Source organism: Lycorma delicatula, chromosome 8, assembly GCF_047948215.1.
Source record: "Lycorma delicatula isolate Av1 chromosome 8, ASM4794821v1, whole genome shotgun sequence".
NCBI lineage: Eukaryota > Metazoa > Arthropoda > Insecta > Hemiptera > Fulgoridae > Lycorma > Lycorma delicatula.
Window position 1 is genome coordinate 44,862,623 of NC_134462.1, and position 21,210 is coordinate 44,883,832.

Sequence of the window (21,210 nt, forward strand, 5' to 3'; positions counted from 1 at the left end):
CACACCAGTGATAAAAACAATCATGTTTCTAGGGGTATTAAATATAGTACACTTTTAAAAGAATATAATATGTTTAGGGTAATTATAAGCATATGTAACAACATTGATGACCTAATTTATTTATATATAAATCAAGAGACTAATTTATTTTTAAGTAAACAACCAATTAACACATACTGGAATGATTTAATCTTTAAAATGTAGTATTTTTCTTTGTTCTAAAATTTACATCTTACTTTGAGCTAATATACATCAAAATTACATTATTACTTTCAAGCAATTTTTTTCTTAACTATACAGAGAACTGACAAGCTGGATTGATTTCAGTCTCACTTGAAAAATTCTAATGGGTTTCAACATTTTATTTGAGTATTGATAAATATTATCTGTTAAATAAAATAACAATAATAAAATGTTACCTAAGGCTGAAGGTTCCATGCTGCTTTGCATACTGCTCATGTTATCAGATACATCAGTAGTTTGATCATCATTTTCTGGTGTATGTATATTCAAATGAGGGAAAATTCTACTCAATGACCTACTAGTCGCAGAACGTGTCATCATTTTACTTTCGATCCATGAAGTTTCTGGTATACTACGACTCATCCTATTAACTGTTTTACGTTCTTCAATGACTAATTTAGCAGGTTCTTTATCTAAATCAGATAATTTAACAAAACTCGATTTTACTTCTTCATTAACTGTTTTTAAAGGTTGAGAAGAACTATGATCAGGGGTTCGTGGTGATTCAATGATGCATGTAATATCTTTTTTAATTGCATTATTTTTACTTAAATCACTATATGATTCAGCAGTATGTATTAAGTCAGTTTCCACTGGCTCACTGTCATCTTTTGATAATTCACTAATAATATCATGACTTGGTGTAGATAAATCAAGAGCATTACTTGTTGCATTAGCGACATTTGACACATCATTAACAATAAAAGTGGCATCATTTGGTTCCTTATGACTTGATATGTCTGAAAAGTTACTGACATCAAATGTTTCATCGCTTCTACAGCTAATACTATTTTCACTATTGTTTATTAAATTTACAGAAGATTCTCTGTTAATGATTTTATGATTTTCAACTGCTTTACTTAATCCAAGAATTGTTTTACTTTCCTTGATGTCTTTTCTTTCACCTCGAGCGATTACTTTTTGAAGTTCAAAACTAGGTTTAACAGGCCCATGCCATGAAGAAATCATTGCTCTGCTACTTTTTTCTGAAAACCTAATTACAGTTTCATCCATTGATGCAGGGCCAGATTCAAACACACCAGAACTAAATTCTTTACTAGAATTTTTTGATAACGATGCCACACTCGATGATTTTTTCTCATCAGGATTAACATTAAACAATAAAGATTTGTCAACAGACACACTATGTGCTCGTTTATGTTCTTTTTTATGATTTATTTCATCTTCTGTAGATTGTAAATTCCTAGATTCTAAATTCCATGAATGTCTTTGAAAGTTTGGCCTTAAACCCGATGGTAGAGTTCTTCTTCTAGGTACTGGAGAAGAAGATTCTGCTTCTATAAACATAAAGAAACCACCTTTTTTTCTACTTTCAGTCAGATCTGTTGTTGAATTATCATTCGTAGATATCTGCCGACTTGGCGGTGGTGTACTTAAACTGTTATCACAAAAAAGTTGTTTACCTTTCGATACTTCAGGATGTTCCGATAACTCAATACTCGATTCAGAACTTAATTGTGAATCATATGATGGTCTAGGTTCTTCAATGTGTTTTGAGAAAAATCTGTTTGTATGAGTTTTGGCTTTAACTTTTTTATTTGAAAATAAATTTGGTGAGCTAGTTTTACTTTTAGGTGAACCATTTTCAGTAGATTTTGTAGAAGACGATTCACTTATATCAATAAACATTGAAAATAACTTTTTATCCGGTAAAATTGAATTCTTTTCAATTGATTTTTCTTTAAATGTTTCAAACTGATCATTACTTTTGTTTAAATCAACATAAAAACCACAAGAAGATGAATGCAAATTATTCTGGGAACTAGTTTTAGATTCACATGCTGACTCTGATGACAAAGGTGTAGATTTAATCTGAGCTAAGTTATTACTACTACTGTTGTTACCTCTACAATTTTTTTCATTTGGTTTAGGATCATCTAACGGGATGAAAAACCCTAAAGCAGGATTACTGGTTCTCATTACATTTTTCTGTTCTGATTTATTAGTGCTTTCATCTTTTAAATCACTATGTTCACTTGAATTAGAGCTTCTAGCTGAATCAGCTCGTTTTTTTCTCATTTCTGGAGATTTGACAGCATCACTCATATCAACGACCCAGGAAGCAGTAAATACAGGATTTGCTTTTGGTTTAGGTTTCGGTTCAGCTTCAGGTATACTAACAGCACCTCCTGATAATATCGGTGCTAATTCAGTTTTACGACGAGACATTAATGGACTTGAACAACTAACTGGTGGTGAAAAATCATTAATGGATGCACCACCTGATACTATTGGCATGCATTCAATTTTATTTAATCTATCAGTACTGCCAACATAAGAATTATTCCCATCTTGACTATTGGAATCAAATTTACTACAACTGGATAACGATGTACTGTTACGTTCATCAATTTTATCATCTTTGTTACCAGTCAAATTCCTATTATTAATTTGTTCTTTGGTCTGATTAATTTCATGACTGGAACTGGAACCTAGACTTGTTCTAGAAATTTCATCTTCAATATCTTGAATATGAACTGATTTACTATCTTCATTGCGTTTATCTGTTTCTTTAATAGCTGAAATCTTTTCTTCAAAAATGATATCACCAGGGTTATCATTATTTAATGAATCAGGTGAATGCATATCTTCATCATTTAAATGTAAATTCTTTGGTATTAAAAACAATGAATCTGGTGGTGGTTGTTTCTTTGGCGAAATATTATCTTCTTTGCAGCTGGTCAATGATTCAAAATTATTTCGATCATCATAATTAGTATCATAATCATCCTTATCATAATGATTGTCATTGCAATTATTAGGAGAATCATTAAATAGTTGATTACCTTGTCTTCTTTCATATTCTTGCCTTAATATAGCTAATTTTTCATCATCAGGCTCCAACTCAAATGTATTTCTTCTAATTAAACTAGCTCGACGTTCTTCAAATGACAAATTTTCAGACTTAGATTTTTTAACACATAATTCATTTTCACCTTCTGATGTTATAGAAAGTTCAGGAGACAACAAATCATGGTTACCAACATTAATTTTTTTATTAGTATTATCATCCTGAAGATTTAAATTCAAGTCTTTTGTTCTATCATCATTAAGTTCATCACAGTTATTTATCACATTGTCATACTTCCTCTCAATCTTTTCTTCTTTTTGTTGCTCTTCTTTATTTAGTGAACTACATTCAATATTTTCCTGTTTATCAATACATTGTTTTCCTGTTTTAATTTGACTATTATTTGACACAATATTACCAGAGATTATTTTTTCAAACAGATACTCATCATTATTTTTATTGGTTATTTTAGGAGGTGGCAGTAATTCATTTTCATCAAGTAAACTAGATGCATCAATAAAAAAATTATTTTTTGATGAAGATGACTTATTTTCATTTCCATTAATATTGAAACTATCGGACGATATTTTATCTGGTGATAATTTCTTTTTAGGTATAATATTTTTATTATCAACAATAACATCATCATTACATGCTTCTAGACTATCTCGATGACAAACTGGAATAAAATTTGATGCTTTACAATTTGATATCCCAGCATCGTTTTTTGATACATCATCATTATTTATAATATTTTGGCTGCTTAAAACTGAAGTACTTTCTTTTTCTTTAGACTTTTGTTCCGGATTAATTATAGTAGACGATTTGTTACTGGTACAATTATGGCCATTATTTTGTGTACTGGTACGTTTAAATAAATCTAAATTTTCATTTTCTAAACAATCAACTTGTACTAAATCTGGTAAATTAGATCCATTTTTTGTAGAAGCAGCTACATTAGTTGTAGGGTTATGTTGGTTAAAAAAATTCTTTTGTTCAATTTTTCCATTAGAATTATTGTTTCCTTCTTTTAATAAATCACATGAATTAGATTTACACGGTACATTTGGTGTGAGTTCTTCTTCCATAGTTGCTGGAAATGTACTATCCCATGTTCCAGCATCTGATGAAACAGAAGAAGATGCGACCGAACGATCATTATCATGTGGAATATCCTCACTTGAAGCAGCTTCAGTAACATCAACACCAAATGTTTCAGAGACAGTATGATCTCTTGGGCTACTACCAGTCATATAACCGGATGAGCCTGCATCTAAGACTGAATCCTGCCCAATGATATCAGTCTCTGGATTGCTCATAACGTCATCAGATTCTTTGACGCAAGATTCAACCTTTGGATTTTTATTAGTACAACTACTCATTCTGTTCTGTAATCCATCACATCCTGAATTATTAAAATCTGATATGACATTACAATCAAATTGTTTAAAAGAAACTGGTGGAAAAGTACAACTTTCCTGTAAACTTGAATTTTTATTATAATGTTTATTAAACTCTTCAACAAAATGAGAATTATTTAAATTATTATTAGTATTATTACTATTACTATTATTATTATTATTATTATTAACTTTATTGCTATTTTTAGTATCAAAATCCTGTTTTCTTTTACTGTAAATTTTTTGAACTGAATTATTTATGTTAGATTGCTTCGGAGGAACATGACTAGAAGATAATGTCAATGGTAAAGAAGTAGGCTTATTTCTTTTCTTAGTTTTAACAGTTTTACGTTCCTTTGATATAATAGACTTGAAAGATTCTAATAATTCGTCTTGTTCAGCAAGCTCTTTTTCCAAAACACCACTACAATCACTATCAAATACTTCATCTACTGGTACCAGAGAATAATAAAGCGCATTATTTCTACACAAATTCCCTTTTGGTGTTTGTAATTCATCAATTAAACTATCAGATAAACAACGTGAATGAAGACTGCTACAACGCTGTTCTGAAGGTGATGCCTGTGGTGTTAAATAAACATCAGATTCTGGTGTAGCTACAACTTGTGCTGCTTGTTGCTTATATAAATTTTTTACATTTCCCAATTTTTGAACAATATCTCTTTCCTCTTTACTGATATCATTTCCAATATATAATGACCTATTAACAAACAAACAGGAGATAAAATTTAAAACAAAAACATAAAGCAATTTAAAATAAAATTATTTTGTTCATAATTTAGCTTTAATCAATAAGAGAATTTAAAGAAACTTCAGATAATACCATCATGAAATGATATAAAAAATATTCAGTTACATGAATAAATATCAAAGTTGTGCTAATAATTAAAAGTTAATAAAAGATTTTAATATTATAACAAATTCATATATATATGAAAAATAACCTTATTTAAAATACAAAAACTGATTTTTCATCAGTAAATCTAATTTGCAAATTGACTTGAAAAGAAATGAAAGAATTTTTCTTTCTACAAATTTCATTAAAATAAATATTAAAATAATCAGGAATTAAAAAAATAAATACTGTAAAAATTCTATCCAAAAAATTGAACTAAAAAACAATGCTAAAAAAAATTTCAGGAAACCAATGCAGTTGTAGTGATAAATTTTCATAAATTCAAGATCAAATACTAGAGCATTATAATGAAAGATGCAAATCTGTGCAATTTTCAAACAATAGAATCCCCAGACTGATCCAGAGGCAGCTTTTTTGAGACCCTACAATGGATGCTCTAGATCCCAAAATCCCTCAGCATGGACCTAACAAGATAGACCTACTACACCAAGAGACGAATAAGTGAAGTGCAATGGAAAAGGGGTGGATAGTGAGAGAGGATAACATACCTCTGAGAAACTACACATGAGAAAAACAACTCTTCTAAGCTCCCTGAGGAAAACTCATGTCTTCCTTCAGACAGTAAGCATTCATCACCCGACCCATACGCCTCAGGAGATCAAAACATTTTTATAGATTGGGGCAACAATTTACAGTTTTTACAGAACAACAATTTTACAAAATATAACTGGCAATAATCCAGGGAAGGGTGATGGCAACCTTGATTCTCTCCAAAATTGCAAGGCATGTAGAATTATCTAAAGTATAAACAGTTAACCAGATCCTCACTAGAGGTGTTCTGTGTATAAAAATAATTTGAAAAATGTAAATATTTATAAATTACGAAGATAATTAAACTGCATTTCTGAAAGTTCTTTGTAAAGACCGGTGTTCACTTTTTTTTTTTTTTTTTTTTAGTCCTTTCTTTGTAGTAACAGAAATTGACTAATGTCATGTATACTAAAATATTAAATACAGATATTATTATTTAACTGACCAAAAAATAACATATTTTAACTTTATAATTATAAAAATCTGCAATTTTACAGCTAATACACAATTAGTATTAAATAAATAAAACAGACGAATCAAGGTTAATAGTTTGAAGCCTAGCCAAATCTGTCATATTTTAACACTAACAATTCCTGATCAACATTCTGTTGTTGGGTTTTAATTAACACATTCTAGCTTAATAATACATAGGTGTATTTGTACATTTAATGTATGAACTAAGGATGCTGCCAATGGATTCCAAATCAAGAAAGGTGCACTAGATATCTGGAGACTTCAGAACTATCATATAAAATCCAATTATTAAAAATTATCTCTCACAAAGATCACTTGAGGGATAAACATACAAGAGTTGATTATTTAACAAAAATTAAAACAACTACACCATTTTTTATGAATAAAACCACACAAAAAACATAAATAATTATTTATATTTTAACATGCAACAAATATCTTCAATTATAATCTACATACATTAATTAATAAATTTACAAAATAATAATTTCAACTAAAATTAAAAAAAAATAAATCATTACCAAAACATTATTCATGCAAAAATAAGTAAAAAAAAAAGTAAACTTTACTTCATGAAATTTTTATGTAATATGCACTTAATACAGTAACACATCAAAATATTTCTATAATGTAATCAATTTTGGTTTACAATAAGAATAATTAAGGCTAAATCTTGCTATATTAAAAATAAACAAAATTTGACAAGATAGTGTAATAATGGAGTGAAATGACATGCCTATGTCACTACAAATTAATAGTTCTAAAATAAATTATACTTACAAATAATGTACAGTCAAAAAAGTAAACTAATAACAAGAAATTTCCAATATACTTTACTAATATATTACTTTATTAAATAATCTTGATCTTGCTGAACCATCTGCTTATAATAACATGTAGATTAAATCATAATTATCACAGTAAACTAGAAGAATATTTATTTATCAGAGCATATCACAACAGGCATAACATAAATTCAATAATTATTATATTTTTCAAAAAGTACATTCAATATTCTTTTTAAAAATGAAAATGTAACCAAAGAGCAGTTAGATTTAAAGTCAGTCAAATGAAGACTAAATGAACTAATCGTTAAAACAAAATGACAAATTAAAATAAACAGTAAAACAAAGGGTTTTATTGGAGCTGGAACACATCAGAGCACTACTCCCACAAAGACATTTTGGTTAGAGGTTTGAAAATTTCCTGTTAAGGCCAGTCGAATGGACACTAAATGTACTAATAATTAAATAAATCAAAATGATAAACTTATTAAAAACAGTAAAATGAAGGGTTTTGTGAAGCTGGAACATATCAGAGCATTACTTCCACAAAAATGTTTTGGTTAGAGCTGTGGCAATTTCCTGGAGCAATAATTTTAGAGCGCACACCACCTCCTGTGGCTTTCTGTCTGAACAGTTTATGGTTCAATAGATACTTCAACAAGCCAAACAATTCCAGGGATTGGATGGGATTGTTCCTTTAAGAATTCTGGAGCAAAGAATTTTATTTCAGTGAATATTTATATTAGTCAACACAAAATATCTTAACAGTAATGTGCTATATGAGTAAAATTAATTAAATTCTAATGGATTTTGGTCAAGATGGACAACTGCTATCAGGAGAGATCCTGCTGTATCCTCTGAGTTGTTTTTTTTTTGCCTAAAAAACAACTCAGGGCGGCGTATAAAAAACAACTCAACTTCATCTATGAAGTTGCACTGAGGGTGGATTGTTTTTTCTTAATACCTACTCTTTTCTTTAAACACTACTTCTCCATTTTTGGCTCTGCTGCAAATATAACCTAGCTAAAGTTGTATGGGGATGCCAATACTTATAGAACATAAGTGTGACTTCATGGGACAAAATTCCATCCGGACCAAATTGGATCTCAGCTTCTTCCAACAAAGTTCTTTAAGTTCTCAGCTTCTGGTGACTGAGCAACAAATTAATGCCAGAAGTACCTATCAATTAAAGCTGGTCGTCTGTGGTTCCCCCCTGAAATGCAAATAGTGTATGGATGATAATTAAATGAGTCATAGATTTCTATTTTAGTAGAAATCATCAACAAAAAAAATGAGGACTACACAAGCCGCAAGGTTCTACATATCCTGTGATATTAACCTGTAACCCATAAGTACTACAACGTATACATGTAGTTTAACACATACAAAAAAAAAATTAATATAAATAATGTATGATAATTGAGTACTTTATCACTGATTACTCTGAAATAAAAATGCAACATAAAAACATGTGTATTTTAAAGAGTTAAAATGTAAATGAACATGCTAACAAAGTATAAAGTAAAAATCAAATAATATAAACCTGAAGGGACTACTACACTACGTGTGGAACATCAAAGTTTGGATTAACCATAGGAAAAATGTCCACTTTATAAAAAAATACAATTGCAATATTCAATTCCTTAACTAAGATTTCAGTAATGACAATCAAAACCAAAGAATGTGGGAAGGCCACATCGGCTATGTAATATATAGGTAAGGAAAGCTTATGGGTAGATAATAATAATAGCCCTTTATCTACCAGTTCAACTATTAACTTCATTAATCTCATTCTAAATTAATCTATAAAGCACGGAAAAGGGCATTTATCAATAAATAAATGAGTCATTTTCAGGAAATAAATTAATAACCTTCCAATAAAATGTAAAGGCATTTCAGAATACTGCTTAATAATTAAGTTTGGTGCAAGCCACAAAAGACTTGTTTTTATGTTTTAGTTCATAATCTTTTCCTCAAAATTATTTTTAAATATAGATATATATAAATATTATTAATATAAACTATCTAGTACAGCATATTGGGATGATACATATTTTACCTTAATTTTATCATTGAAGTACTTTTGCACATTTTTACTTCATCCCCAGTCATGGTTGAAATATTTAATTAAACTGCATATTAAAAACATTTTTCTGTATTTATAAGTGTAATATTTTTCTAATATATTTAATTTTGTCATCTTTATTTAAATTAATATCAGAAATGGCATGTTTATTGTTTATTAGATGGGCTGCCATATTAGATAAACCTAATTTTTATAGAAATTACAAAAAAAAAACAATAAATTATCTAATAAGCAATAAATATTCTATTTCTGATATTATAAATTTAGAGATATTAGAAATTGATAAAGATGACAAAATTAAATATATTAGAAAAATATTACATGTATTAAATATAAACAAAATTTCAATTTGAAAAACCATTACACAGTGTTTGAGGGAGGCAGTCTTGTAAAAACTGCAACAGACAGCAGCACTCAAGAAATAAATTAATATTCAACTTCAATTACTTTAATATTATTAATTTTTTTTATGCAGTTTAATTAAATACTTCAATCATGAATGAGGATGTGGGATCCCATGAAAGTACCTTCATGGTAAAATTAAGGTAAGATATGTTTTATCTCAATATTTTGTACACGTGCTGGTTTACATTACTAGAATTTAAAAAATAATTTAACAGTACAGAGGAAATTTCAGAAAAATAATATATATATATCAACAATAGTAATCATAATAATTTAGAAGTACAATCACAGGTACTGGGGTTAGATGGTATACAGAAATTAAACAATGGTTCTGTGAAATCAGGAACATGTAAGGCAATATGAAAATGAAAATTGGAGGTGTAACATATGTTACACCTCCAATTTTCATTTTGATAAAGAAAATGAAAATTGGAGGTGTAACATATGTTACACCTCCAATTTTCATTTTCATATTGCCTTATCCATATGGATAGAATACAAATAGCAACAGCTACATTTAATAAACTGTTCCTGTAGATTAGTGATTAGTGAAATAATATTGGGTGCAGTTTTACTGAATACTGTTAGCAGTTAATGATCATAACAACCAATAACACCTAAAATTCACATACACTCAAAAAAACAACTGCTAAAGCATGTACACTCAAAAAAACATTATATGTAAATGAGTTTGGAATTTTCAGTAATGGTTATTACCTTTAAGAGGCACTGACTACTATGCTCATTACTTACTAGTAACTTAATACCAATATCATGCATGCAATAGTATTATTGTTAGTATAATGATCTATAGAAATCAGTTCACACCTTTATCCATAACTCTTTTATTTTTAGTTCAAACTTTTCACTTTTAATATGATCAATATGTTATGGAATCACCTGGTTGTATAGAATGCAGACAAATATGATAATATTCACTTTCAGTGGGTGGGTACTGGATTCAAAAATGTAATATTAGCTTAATTCATTACAAGATATATAAGGAAGATTTTTAACAAGCAATTAATGATTGACTGAAGGAAATAGATAAAAGCACAAATCATCCTTCAATGTTCCAGATTAATATTTGATATTTCTCTGTATCATTATAAGTAACAGAGAAAAAAAAATTCAATTTTACTTTCCTTCAATTTTTATACGAAAAATAATCTGCAAATGAACAACCATCAAAATTTATATTAAAACTATTTAGTTAATTACTAAATAGTAGTAAAGGAAGACACACTTCTTCAACTTTTTAAACTTATTCACATTAGAGAGGCTATATCATATATTTATCAATAGAATAATGTAACTTTATTTGAAATTTAGTAATAAACACTAACAATCAGTTCTACTGATTGACCCTTCCTTCTGTTTAAAGAGATCATCTCTTCTGTTCAAGAATATAACCTTACTACAATTTCACAAAAATATCCTAAATGAAGAGCTTTAAAAAACCAATCAATATTATTCATCTCCATGTAAGAAGATAAAAAAGAGAATAAATCATTAAATATAACTTTCAAATGAATCCAGTTAATTAAAAAAAAGTATTTATTTTTATCTTAGTTAAAGTAAATTATTTTAACCCAATGATCAAAAGGCCACATAGAAGTCTGCTAATATACAAAAAAATCTCATGTGGACACCAAATGACTTCCTTGCACGCCTATTAAATTACATACATATTTTTTTAAAATGAAAAGTACATAAAATTTTATGTACATAATAATTTTTCATATATTTTTTTATTGTATTATTATTTATTGTAATTTTTTTTTTACAATCAGAGGTTAACTAATTATTAATAAATCAATATAGTTAAATTAAAAAAAAAGTTAGAAAAAAGGAGATGAAGTCTGATTCGAATCGATGTGCCCTCCCCTTGTAAGATTCAAATATTTCATTAATTAAAATTTTATTTGGCTATAACTCTGGAACCAATAAAAATAAGTACCACTTATGATATATCACTGAAAAGCTCTCAATGAGGGCTTATTACTGCAGTTAAGAAAAAGTCCAAAATCCAGATTTTTTTGGACATTTGGTTCAGTTGATTGCAATAAAACAGGGAGGTTCACAACTAGATGTTACAACAGTCCTAAATCCAAAATTTCAGTATCCTACGGCTAATTGTTTTTGAGTTATACAAGATACATACGTATGTACGGGTGCCTCGCTGAAACTAGTCAAAATGGATATTTCTGTTGAAATCTGAAAACTGAAATTTTTCGCGATCACAATACTGGCTTTATTTTATACAAGAAAGTAAAAAAAAATAATCAATGGAAATAATCAGAGGAAAAAATATAAAAGAATTTTTAATTTATTTGAATAATAAATTGTCTCACAATAATCTATATGCCTTGCCAATTTTTTTCATTTTCAGATTAAAAAATCAAGGACCCCCTTAATTGAATTTCAATAAATGAAAAATAGCTGAAATAAAGAATATCTTTAAAGTTGTAAATAAAGACTACTCATACTTAATACAAGTAAAGTATATATTTGAATTAGAATGCACATAGTGTTATTCTAGTTTTAATGAAATAATTTAAATTCAGAACAGCACTCACATTACTACTGCTGCATTATATTTCAGTGATGTTGTCTTAATGAAAACTGTATGATTAAGCAAGTAACTAACAACTTCTATTTTTGGTAGTTCAAAAATGAAACCATAATGAATATTTAAAAATCCTACAACGTATATATAGATTGAAGTCTTTCATTTAATAATTTGTAAATGAAAATCTATATTTTGTAAATAAATTATGTAAAAAATTAGACAAAGTAATATATTTTTATCAATTAAACTCGTGCAAAAAAAAAAATTAAATTAATCGTAAACTAATAACACTCCATTCATATGACATACAAACAAAATGAAGCAGTTTAAAAATTAATTATAGAATGACTTGTATGATAACAAAGAAACAGCTTTGCATTCTGAGATCAATTAAAAATTTTGTAATAAATGAACAAAAGTGGAAATTTGAAAAAACTTAATTCTGCATTTCTTGAGATAATGCAACGAATATTGCTTATGGAACTAAGAAATAGACAATGAATAGATGAAAACAAATAAATATATATTTTTCTCTATACATAATGTAATTTACTCATCAGAGGCTGAGCCAAATTTAGTTTAATAAAAAAAATAAATTGATATTCTTTATTCATAAACTAATACATCTCTTCACTTTTGTAATCATGTGACTTCTTAAATACTTGATTAAATACTACATAAGATGAAATATAACAATTTACAAATACAGGATGATATGAGACCTTGTTGAGGTGATTTTCATGTACAATCAATATTGTTGTTGAATGAGGAACAATTAGCAATTTGGAAAGGTAAAGTCTGCAAGAATGGGCAAAACTGTTGGACTAGATCTCACCTGATTCAGTAGTTTAAAATGCAATTCTTGGTGCATAGTGTTGCACTTAAACAATTTAGAACTCTTAAATATTATAAGATGCATTAAACTGATAAAGAGTGTTCAATGTCAAATGGTATTTCACTAAGGCCTCTCATGTACAATTTATGAATGAATTTACATACAAGTTCACAAAGACACCATCAATAAAATAACAGTTGTCAAGAAACTGATTCAAGACTTCTACAATATGGATCTATTTGAGACCAAAATTTAATTAGGTAAAGATCTCAACTTTAACAGATTGAGTAATAAATAAAATTTATAAAAAATGGGTTTATCATCACACAAATCTTCAAAGAATTTTGAACAGGACAATATTTCATATGACTAGATATTAGAAAACCTTTTGGATTATCTGCACATAAATAAGTTTACCATGACTTGAATGAGGTAATAATAAAACAATTATTAACTGTTGTTTAAAAACTTTTAGGAAACTTTTTGGATAAAAATTCTTTTCTGATGAGGCTTAGTCTCACTCAAATATACAAATAAACAGCCATAACTACTATTTGAGGCACGCAGCAGACAACCCACATGCTTTGTACTAAACCTTCATTTGCAAAAGTCCCTAAGTAGTTTTTCTGTGTCAAAAAAGAGAGTAGTTGAACCAATATTTTTTGAGAAAATTTTATATTCCTAACGTTACCAAGAGATTGTTCATCACTGTTAAAAGAAAATAAGAAAAACTAGTGGTTAAAACAGAAAAATGCCATTTGCCCAGTGTTCACACCATGATGGATTTCCTACAGATGATCATCATGATGGATGATAGTGTTCATCATGATGGATTTCCATGATGGGTTTTTTAGAGACAGACTAATTTCTAAGTAATTGTGGCTAAAATGTTTCTATAAACTATCAAGCCTGGACTTCTTTTTTCAGAGTTTTCTAGAGCAAAAGTCAGTGACTCATTCAAAATTTCACTCTAAATGAGCAAACATACCTGAATGTTGAGAATATTTCATATGAATGGTGAATCGTTTTAGATAAGTGTTTATAACAAAAAGTAAACCACTTTCAGTCGTTTATGTAGAAAATTTAAGGGATCTGTAAGAACAGTCAGTTCTAAGAAGTAAATAATGCAAAGTTAATATTGTGAAATAACAGTTTACTTTTTTAACCTGATTATCCTGAATTAATATGGATTTTTAATTTATGGATAAAAATGTCTAACATTTTAAATTGTAAAAAAGAAATGGCAAAATCTTGTCAGTTTTATAAACTTATCAACATTTAAAATAGTAAAATTATTTAAAAAGAGAAATTGAAAATGTATTTTCGGATAATTTGATTACTTAATATGTCTTGTGTCTCCCGATACCTTGTGTAGGTTTGATAAAACTTAATCCAAAAACAATTGCCTTGTTCATGGGGATGATATTCATAGAACATTGCACCCCTAGATTGGCAGTCCAAGACATGTCATTAATTAGAAACTAATAACAGAATAATGTCCAAGAGATGGATTAAGGAACTAATAACTTTTAAATGTAATTTTTCTGGAGTGTTCACCCTCTACAGAAAGAAAAATACTGAAAAAAAACTTTTTTCATAACTCTTGTCTAACCAATAATCTAAAACAATAAAAATATAGAATGGATAGTACGATATTTAAAATTGTTTTTAAAGATATTTATTTTGGTAATTTAACACAAAGTTTTAAGTATTCTTGATTTCACAGGATTGTTTAATTATCATCATTAATTTTTTTTTTGCAGCAATTTTATTTATTTTTTATTATTATTAAACAAAGTAGTGCCTGATCAACAAAATAAAAGTCAGTACTAAACACTTCTGACTAATAATGACTTCATGGCTAATGCTATCAACCATACAGATAATACATCTGATAAAACAGATCACACATCTAATACATACAGATAAAATTATAGTTATTTATATCTGAATAAAAACAAACTGCCCTAATAAGCCTAAATATTATTAAATTGTGTTATTTTGATAGATTTCAATTTCAAACTAATTTGAATTTGATTATTAATTAAATCTGGTTCAGAGTTAATTTCTTCAAATGACTGTTTATTTTCTAATAAGAATACAAAGATTTACATCCATGTTGTACATCATATCGAAAACCCTCCACCAATAGCCAGCAGTATGTAAATTGTGAAAAAAAATTATAATAATCAATTAAATCAATGGATTTCAAAAATAATTTATTTAAATGATTTCAATTTAAGTGAACGCGATTTTAGCCTGCTCCAGAGTTAAAACATTTAAGGTTTTCAATAAAAACTACCCTCTCACCATTATGAAAAAACAGATTAAGAAAAGAATTTGGTGCAACCATACTAATTTTCAGAAGATAGAACTAAAGAAAGTAGATAGAGAACATAAGCAATTTTTTTCAAAACTGCTGTATCTGGATTCAATTCCAATTAAAGGAAGCAATAATCCAGTAAATTTAAACACATGTTACTAGTAAACATTGGTAATAGAGTTTCAATTAATGGCATTAACTTGGGACTGATCAACTGGCTTGAGGTAAGAAATATTAGCCAGTAAACAGTAACTGAACTTATAACCTAACTAGGAAAACCTTAAAAAAAATTAAAATTCATATATTTGAATCAATTAAATGTCATATTACACTTTTTTCTAAACAAAAAAAAAAAAAATTCATCATGCACAGAAAAAAATGACCATGATGTTAGAAAATACTGCACTCAAACAACTAAACTTTTTTATATAACAAAAACATGCTAAAATGTAATCTTAAAAAACAGAAAACATATTACAATATGAAGTAAAAAATAAATCAACAGTATAACAAGAAAAATAAGATAATCAAAAATTTACAAGTAAAAATGTCAAAATCTAAACCATCAGAGGCTTCTACAGACTGATTACCCACTTCCTTTTTCCTCACTACTCCTTAAATTGTCAATCCTCTTTTCATAGAAGACTATCATGGGAATTGGAGTATCGGCATTATGCTGACACCTTGATGGGACCAAGTGAGGTGGCAATCCTCTATATCTGTGGAATGGTACTAATAAAAAGCAAAACTTCTGGTTGAGGTGTCCATAGTATAAAGCCAGGGTTCCTAATTTCATACAATCTAATCTAATTTAACAGGTCTTCAATAAAATTAGATTCTAATACATGTAATTAATCTATAATTTTTTAAACAGAACCTTATGAAATTTTTTTGTACCACTAGGTATTTTCATGGAATACAGGATTAGGAAGTTTATTTATTTTGCATAATTTGTTATAAAAAAATTCTATTAAAAATTTTTGGTAAAATTCTATTTACCAAAAAAATTTAGAATAACTAAAAGCAGTCTTCCCTGCAGTAGTTAAGAAAAAATACATACTATGAAGAAGGTTATGATTATTTTACGTATTTACCAGTCAATTCATATAACTTACTACATACAAAATTGTATGCATGTGGGTGAATGGGTGCATATGTGATGCACTATTCGTAACTTTAAAAAAATAGATTTTGGATAGAAACCAACATGGCTCTATAGTTTGATAAAGATAAAATAAAACATATATACTCAGTAGTAAGTCTAATTTTATTTGTAGTTATTGAAAAGAATACATAACACAATTTCTGATAGTATAAATAAAATGAATATATAAATAATTATGTATCTAAAATGAAAATATGAATTCACATAAAAAATATTTTAATAAACAATAATACTTTTAACAAAAGTTTTATTTTAACAAAAATAATACTTACCTGAATAAAAAAGTAAATATGTTCAAACAAAGAAATAAAATTAAATAATAAACCAACTCACTAAATTTTTACAGTAAAATAATCACAAAAGTATTCGAACACTAAACAATTCACACAATCCTTGCAATAGAAATATTTTTAAAATGTTAAAACATAAAAATTATCGATTTGACGCATTAAAATATGTTTGATTAAAAAAAAATGTAACAAAAAGGGTTATTAATAATGTTATAAGTAACAATGATATGTGATGATATTTGAAAAAAAATGATATGCAATGGCACAAAAATACGACATACTTGTTTAGAGTATTAATTTTGAATAATCAAGATTCAAAGCGGAACTATTGTTTGGGTGTGCAATACGATGTAGGTATAAAAATACTAACTGACAACGAATACGATAACAACATTGAAGTACTACATTGAATATTAATTGCTTATCTAATTTCACTTGTTTTGAACAGCAGGAGGTTATTATTATTATTACTTGCAAAAAGAATATGAAAGAAGAGAACTATACAAAGATTCTGCAATCAATTTTTTTTCCTTCTTTATTTCTTATACCTAACTATTTTTTAAATAGTATTATAATAATTAGTTTAAATTCAGCTGAATAATATAATACAAAAAATCCTAGGTAACCTTATCAGTTAATAAAGCAAACATGTATTTATGATAGTCACAGAAATAATTATCTTTTATTACTTATTACTGATTATAGGATGAAATGATTATAAGAATACAAGCTAAAGATAATTACAAAAAATAAAAGGATTGTAAAACCAATAGCATTTAAAATAAATTATTACTTTTCAGTGACTGATTAAATATAAATTTGTGATAAAAATTTGTATTAATTGCACACTTACATAAATAAACTCAATGAAAAATATTTAAAAAAACACGGATTTAAGAAATATGAAATAAAACAAATTAAAATCAAAATTTTTAAAGAAAAGCTGTAAAGTGAAAATTTATTAAATCAGCTAAAAAAATTAACCAGCTCAAGAATACTTGAATGGGGGATATGTAATACATAAAATAGAAAAGAACATCATATATATACTTGGAATGAGTAATCAATTAATAAAGTCTGTTATAAGCAGAAACTATGCATGTGTATAAAAATATCATTCTAATAAATTTAATGTGAATTATTATTGATGGTTATCCCAACTTCTTATCAGCTGACCACAGAGCCACAAATTTATAGAAAGATAACAGAAAAATAGTTCATATTGAGCATCTTTTAATCCTGATTGGGGTCTTAATTTTAGGACTCTTGTATACGGACATCTGTGAGGCAATGCTATATGTGGTGCCTGTTTGGGCGGATAGGCTAAAATTTAAAAGCTATTGGGATATTTTGTTGCGGGCTCAATGCCTAATATTGCTAATGGTAACGAGCGGTAACTGTACCATTTCACGGCATACCATTTCTTGGTGATTGCAGGCGTGAAACCAATAGACCTGATTGTGTCTGAGAGGCAACAGCATTATGTTACTAAGAAGTCAGGTGAATTGACTTCGGAGAAAATAAAAGAGATAGAACGGCATGGTGCTGCCCTGTGGCAGGCCAGATGGGATGAGACCTGTAAGCATTATACGCATGATCTTTTTCCTAATGTTGTTGATTTGCAGGATGCCTCTTGGGTACACCCGGACAAGTATGTGATGCAGTTTCTTTTAGGGCATGGTGCTTTTCAGGACAGACTACAGAAATTCAACCTGGCAGACTCTGGTATGTGTCCGCAATGCGGACTGTTGGACGATTCTTATCATGTGATATATGAATGCGCTAGGTATGACTTAATGTGCACAGAGACCATTTGTCGGTTTGATATTATTGGGTCGACACTTGATCTACGTGTTAATTGGAAAAGCCAGGTCGAATGGGTGATCGTGGAAAGTTTTATTGCATATTTGTTGAAAGAAAGGATGGCTGAAGGGATGTGATGTTCGCTTGGACTTTCCTTCTTTGTGTTTATGTTTGGTTTTATTGTTATTTTGTAGCTGTTTTTATTTCTGTTTGGTTATAGATTTTGTTTTTCGTTGGTTATGGTTTTATGTTACTGTTATGTTACATTATTTATTGTTATTGTTATGTTTTGTTAGTGTTTTTATGTTGTGTTTCATGATTTGTTGTGTGTCAAACTCATTTTTACCTTTGGGTAAGTACAGTTCAGTTCCTTCATTCTTAGAAAGTCATTCAGTTTTGTTTGAGACTTGGCTTGATGTGTTTTGTTTGGAGTTTATGTGAGTAGTACACTGATGGGAATGCCACAAGCGACATTCCCATTGATGGCATCCTGACTGAGGCTTAACTGCAAGATTTCATTGCCGAGGTACTGAAGATGACCTCCGGTAAAGCCCATAAAGACTAGGTATGGAGGGGCTGGTGTGGTAACCAAAACTGTCACATGGAGGGTGTCTTCCCTATAGTGTCAGAATGGTTAAACACTAAGGTTTTTTAGGTGAAGTTAGGTAAAGTTTTTTAGGTAAGATTATTCAACAAATAAAATACTGACAGACAATCAGACCGATATTCAAAGGTCCAAATCTGTTAAGCAAACAAACTCTTTGACCATAGTTTTATCAAAACATAATTCTGTAAGTAATCACTTCATCATAAAACATTTGAACAAACTAAAATAATAATGTAAAAGGACAGGTAGAAAATACATTATTTATCTATTTAAAAAAGTTACCTAATTTTCAATAAACAAAAAGTATTAATAAATGAACATAATCAAATATCAATAAAATTCTCCACAACTGAATTTATCAGTTTTACTTAAAGTACGTATGAGTAAATGAAGAATTGAAATCAAACTACGAGCAGTACTGAAACAAGAAACTTGGTAAATATAAATTCTACTTCACAGGCTTGATACTCAAACAAAATTAATTTGATTTTTATAAGTGACACTTTTTACTTTTTACAAAGTAAAAAGTAATCGAATTTGAATGTGCCTGTATTTAATTTCATTAATCATATTATGAAGTATCATGGGATGCATAATTTGTCTTATATTAATTAGCTCAGTCTTTTTTTCCCAGTGATGCGCATGAAGCATCAAATATATAAATGACACTTTTGTAGTCTGACTTTTTTTGTCCAAGTGCAACAACTATTTTTGTACATTATACATCCAGTAATGTTAGACAGAAAATATCACTTGTATGGTTGAATGTAACAAACATTTAGGTGGGCTGGGCATTGATATTCAACAGAATATCTGATCCAGTGCAGATGACAATCAAAACTATTCCACTACTCACTTCCACACCCCAAAAAAATACAATATAAAAAGGTGATTTGGTAAATAAAATATTAAAAAAAAGTAAAATAAATACTTCAAGATAACCTAAAAGCATACAACTGAAAGTGACAGTGAAACATCTTTTAGTTTATTACCTTCCATAATAACATTATTCCATTAATATCTTAGATATAATCTTCGACTAACTAATTTCATATTTCAAATATACACCTCCCTTGATAGAAATCTGCATCTATCAATGTTGTGCTAAATAAATAAAAAATTAACTTAATGTTATACAAAGTAAAAAAAATAAATATTATTTCACAATGAACAACTTTATTTAGAACTCTGTGAATAGCACACCACTAGCGATAAAATCAAAAAAAGTAAATAAATTAATTAAACTATTCATTTAACTAAACAAACAGTTAAAAAATACTTTCAATAAAGAAAACAATATCTATCCAACTTTAGTTATCCATTCTTTGTTCAATGAATCGTTAGAAATTTAAAAGAGCATTTATCCTGAAACTATGCTGTTGAAACAATAATGAAATAGGAATTGCAGATTTGCAAAGGAACTAAAGTTTACACAAGGGTTGAGTTCAAAGAGTTCATATGACCTTTAAGCGGGTGAGATTGGTATATGAAACTTCAGAAGAATTTTATTAGCACTTACAATCACTGCAAAACTACAACCCTCAGTTTTTCTTTCTACGCAAATAAAGAATGAACAAAACTGTCCATGAAAATATTTCTTCAGAAAATTTACATTGAAAGTAGTCTAAAACATCAAAGGAAGATGTCACACTAATGAAGAAGTATAGGACATTCTGATTTAAACAGGATAATATGTCGGTATGCAAAATGGTACAACAGCCCTGATCATCAATCACTGCTGAACAAACTAAGTGCATAATAAGATTGTAATGAAGGGCTAACAACAGGGCATATTACCACTTCAGGTTCAGCAAATAATACCTGTGGAATTGATCATAAGATTATTGGTAGGTCTGACCAACACTTAACTGACTAATCAAATGCTGACAAGTATTCAAAGATATTCGAACTTACTCCACTTATTTCACAAGTTCACATTAAA

The 21,210-nt window shown here is 28.3% G+C and overlaps 1 protein-coding gene across 2 annotated transcripts in view; it reads right to left on the reverse strand.

Moving 5' to 3' along the window:
* LOC142328931 (uncharacterized) overlaps positions 1 to 21,210 on the reverse strand; it is a 163,306-nt gene that overhangs the window by 19,377 nt on the left and 122,719 nt on the right. For both annotated transcript variants that reach the window (XM_075373105.1, XM_075373104.1), the window contains one exon: positions 420 to 5,176. In XM_075373105.1, coding sequence (XP_075229220.1) covers positions 420 to 5,176 — 4,757 coding nt within the window. The remainder of the gene's footprint in view (positions 1 to 419; positions 5,177 to 21,210) is intronic.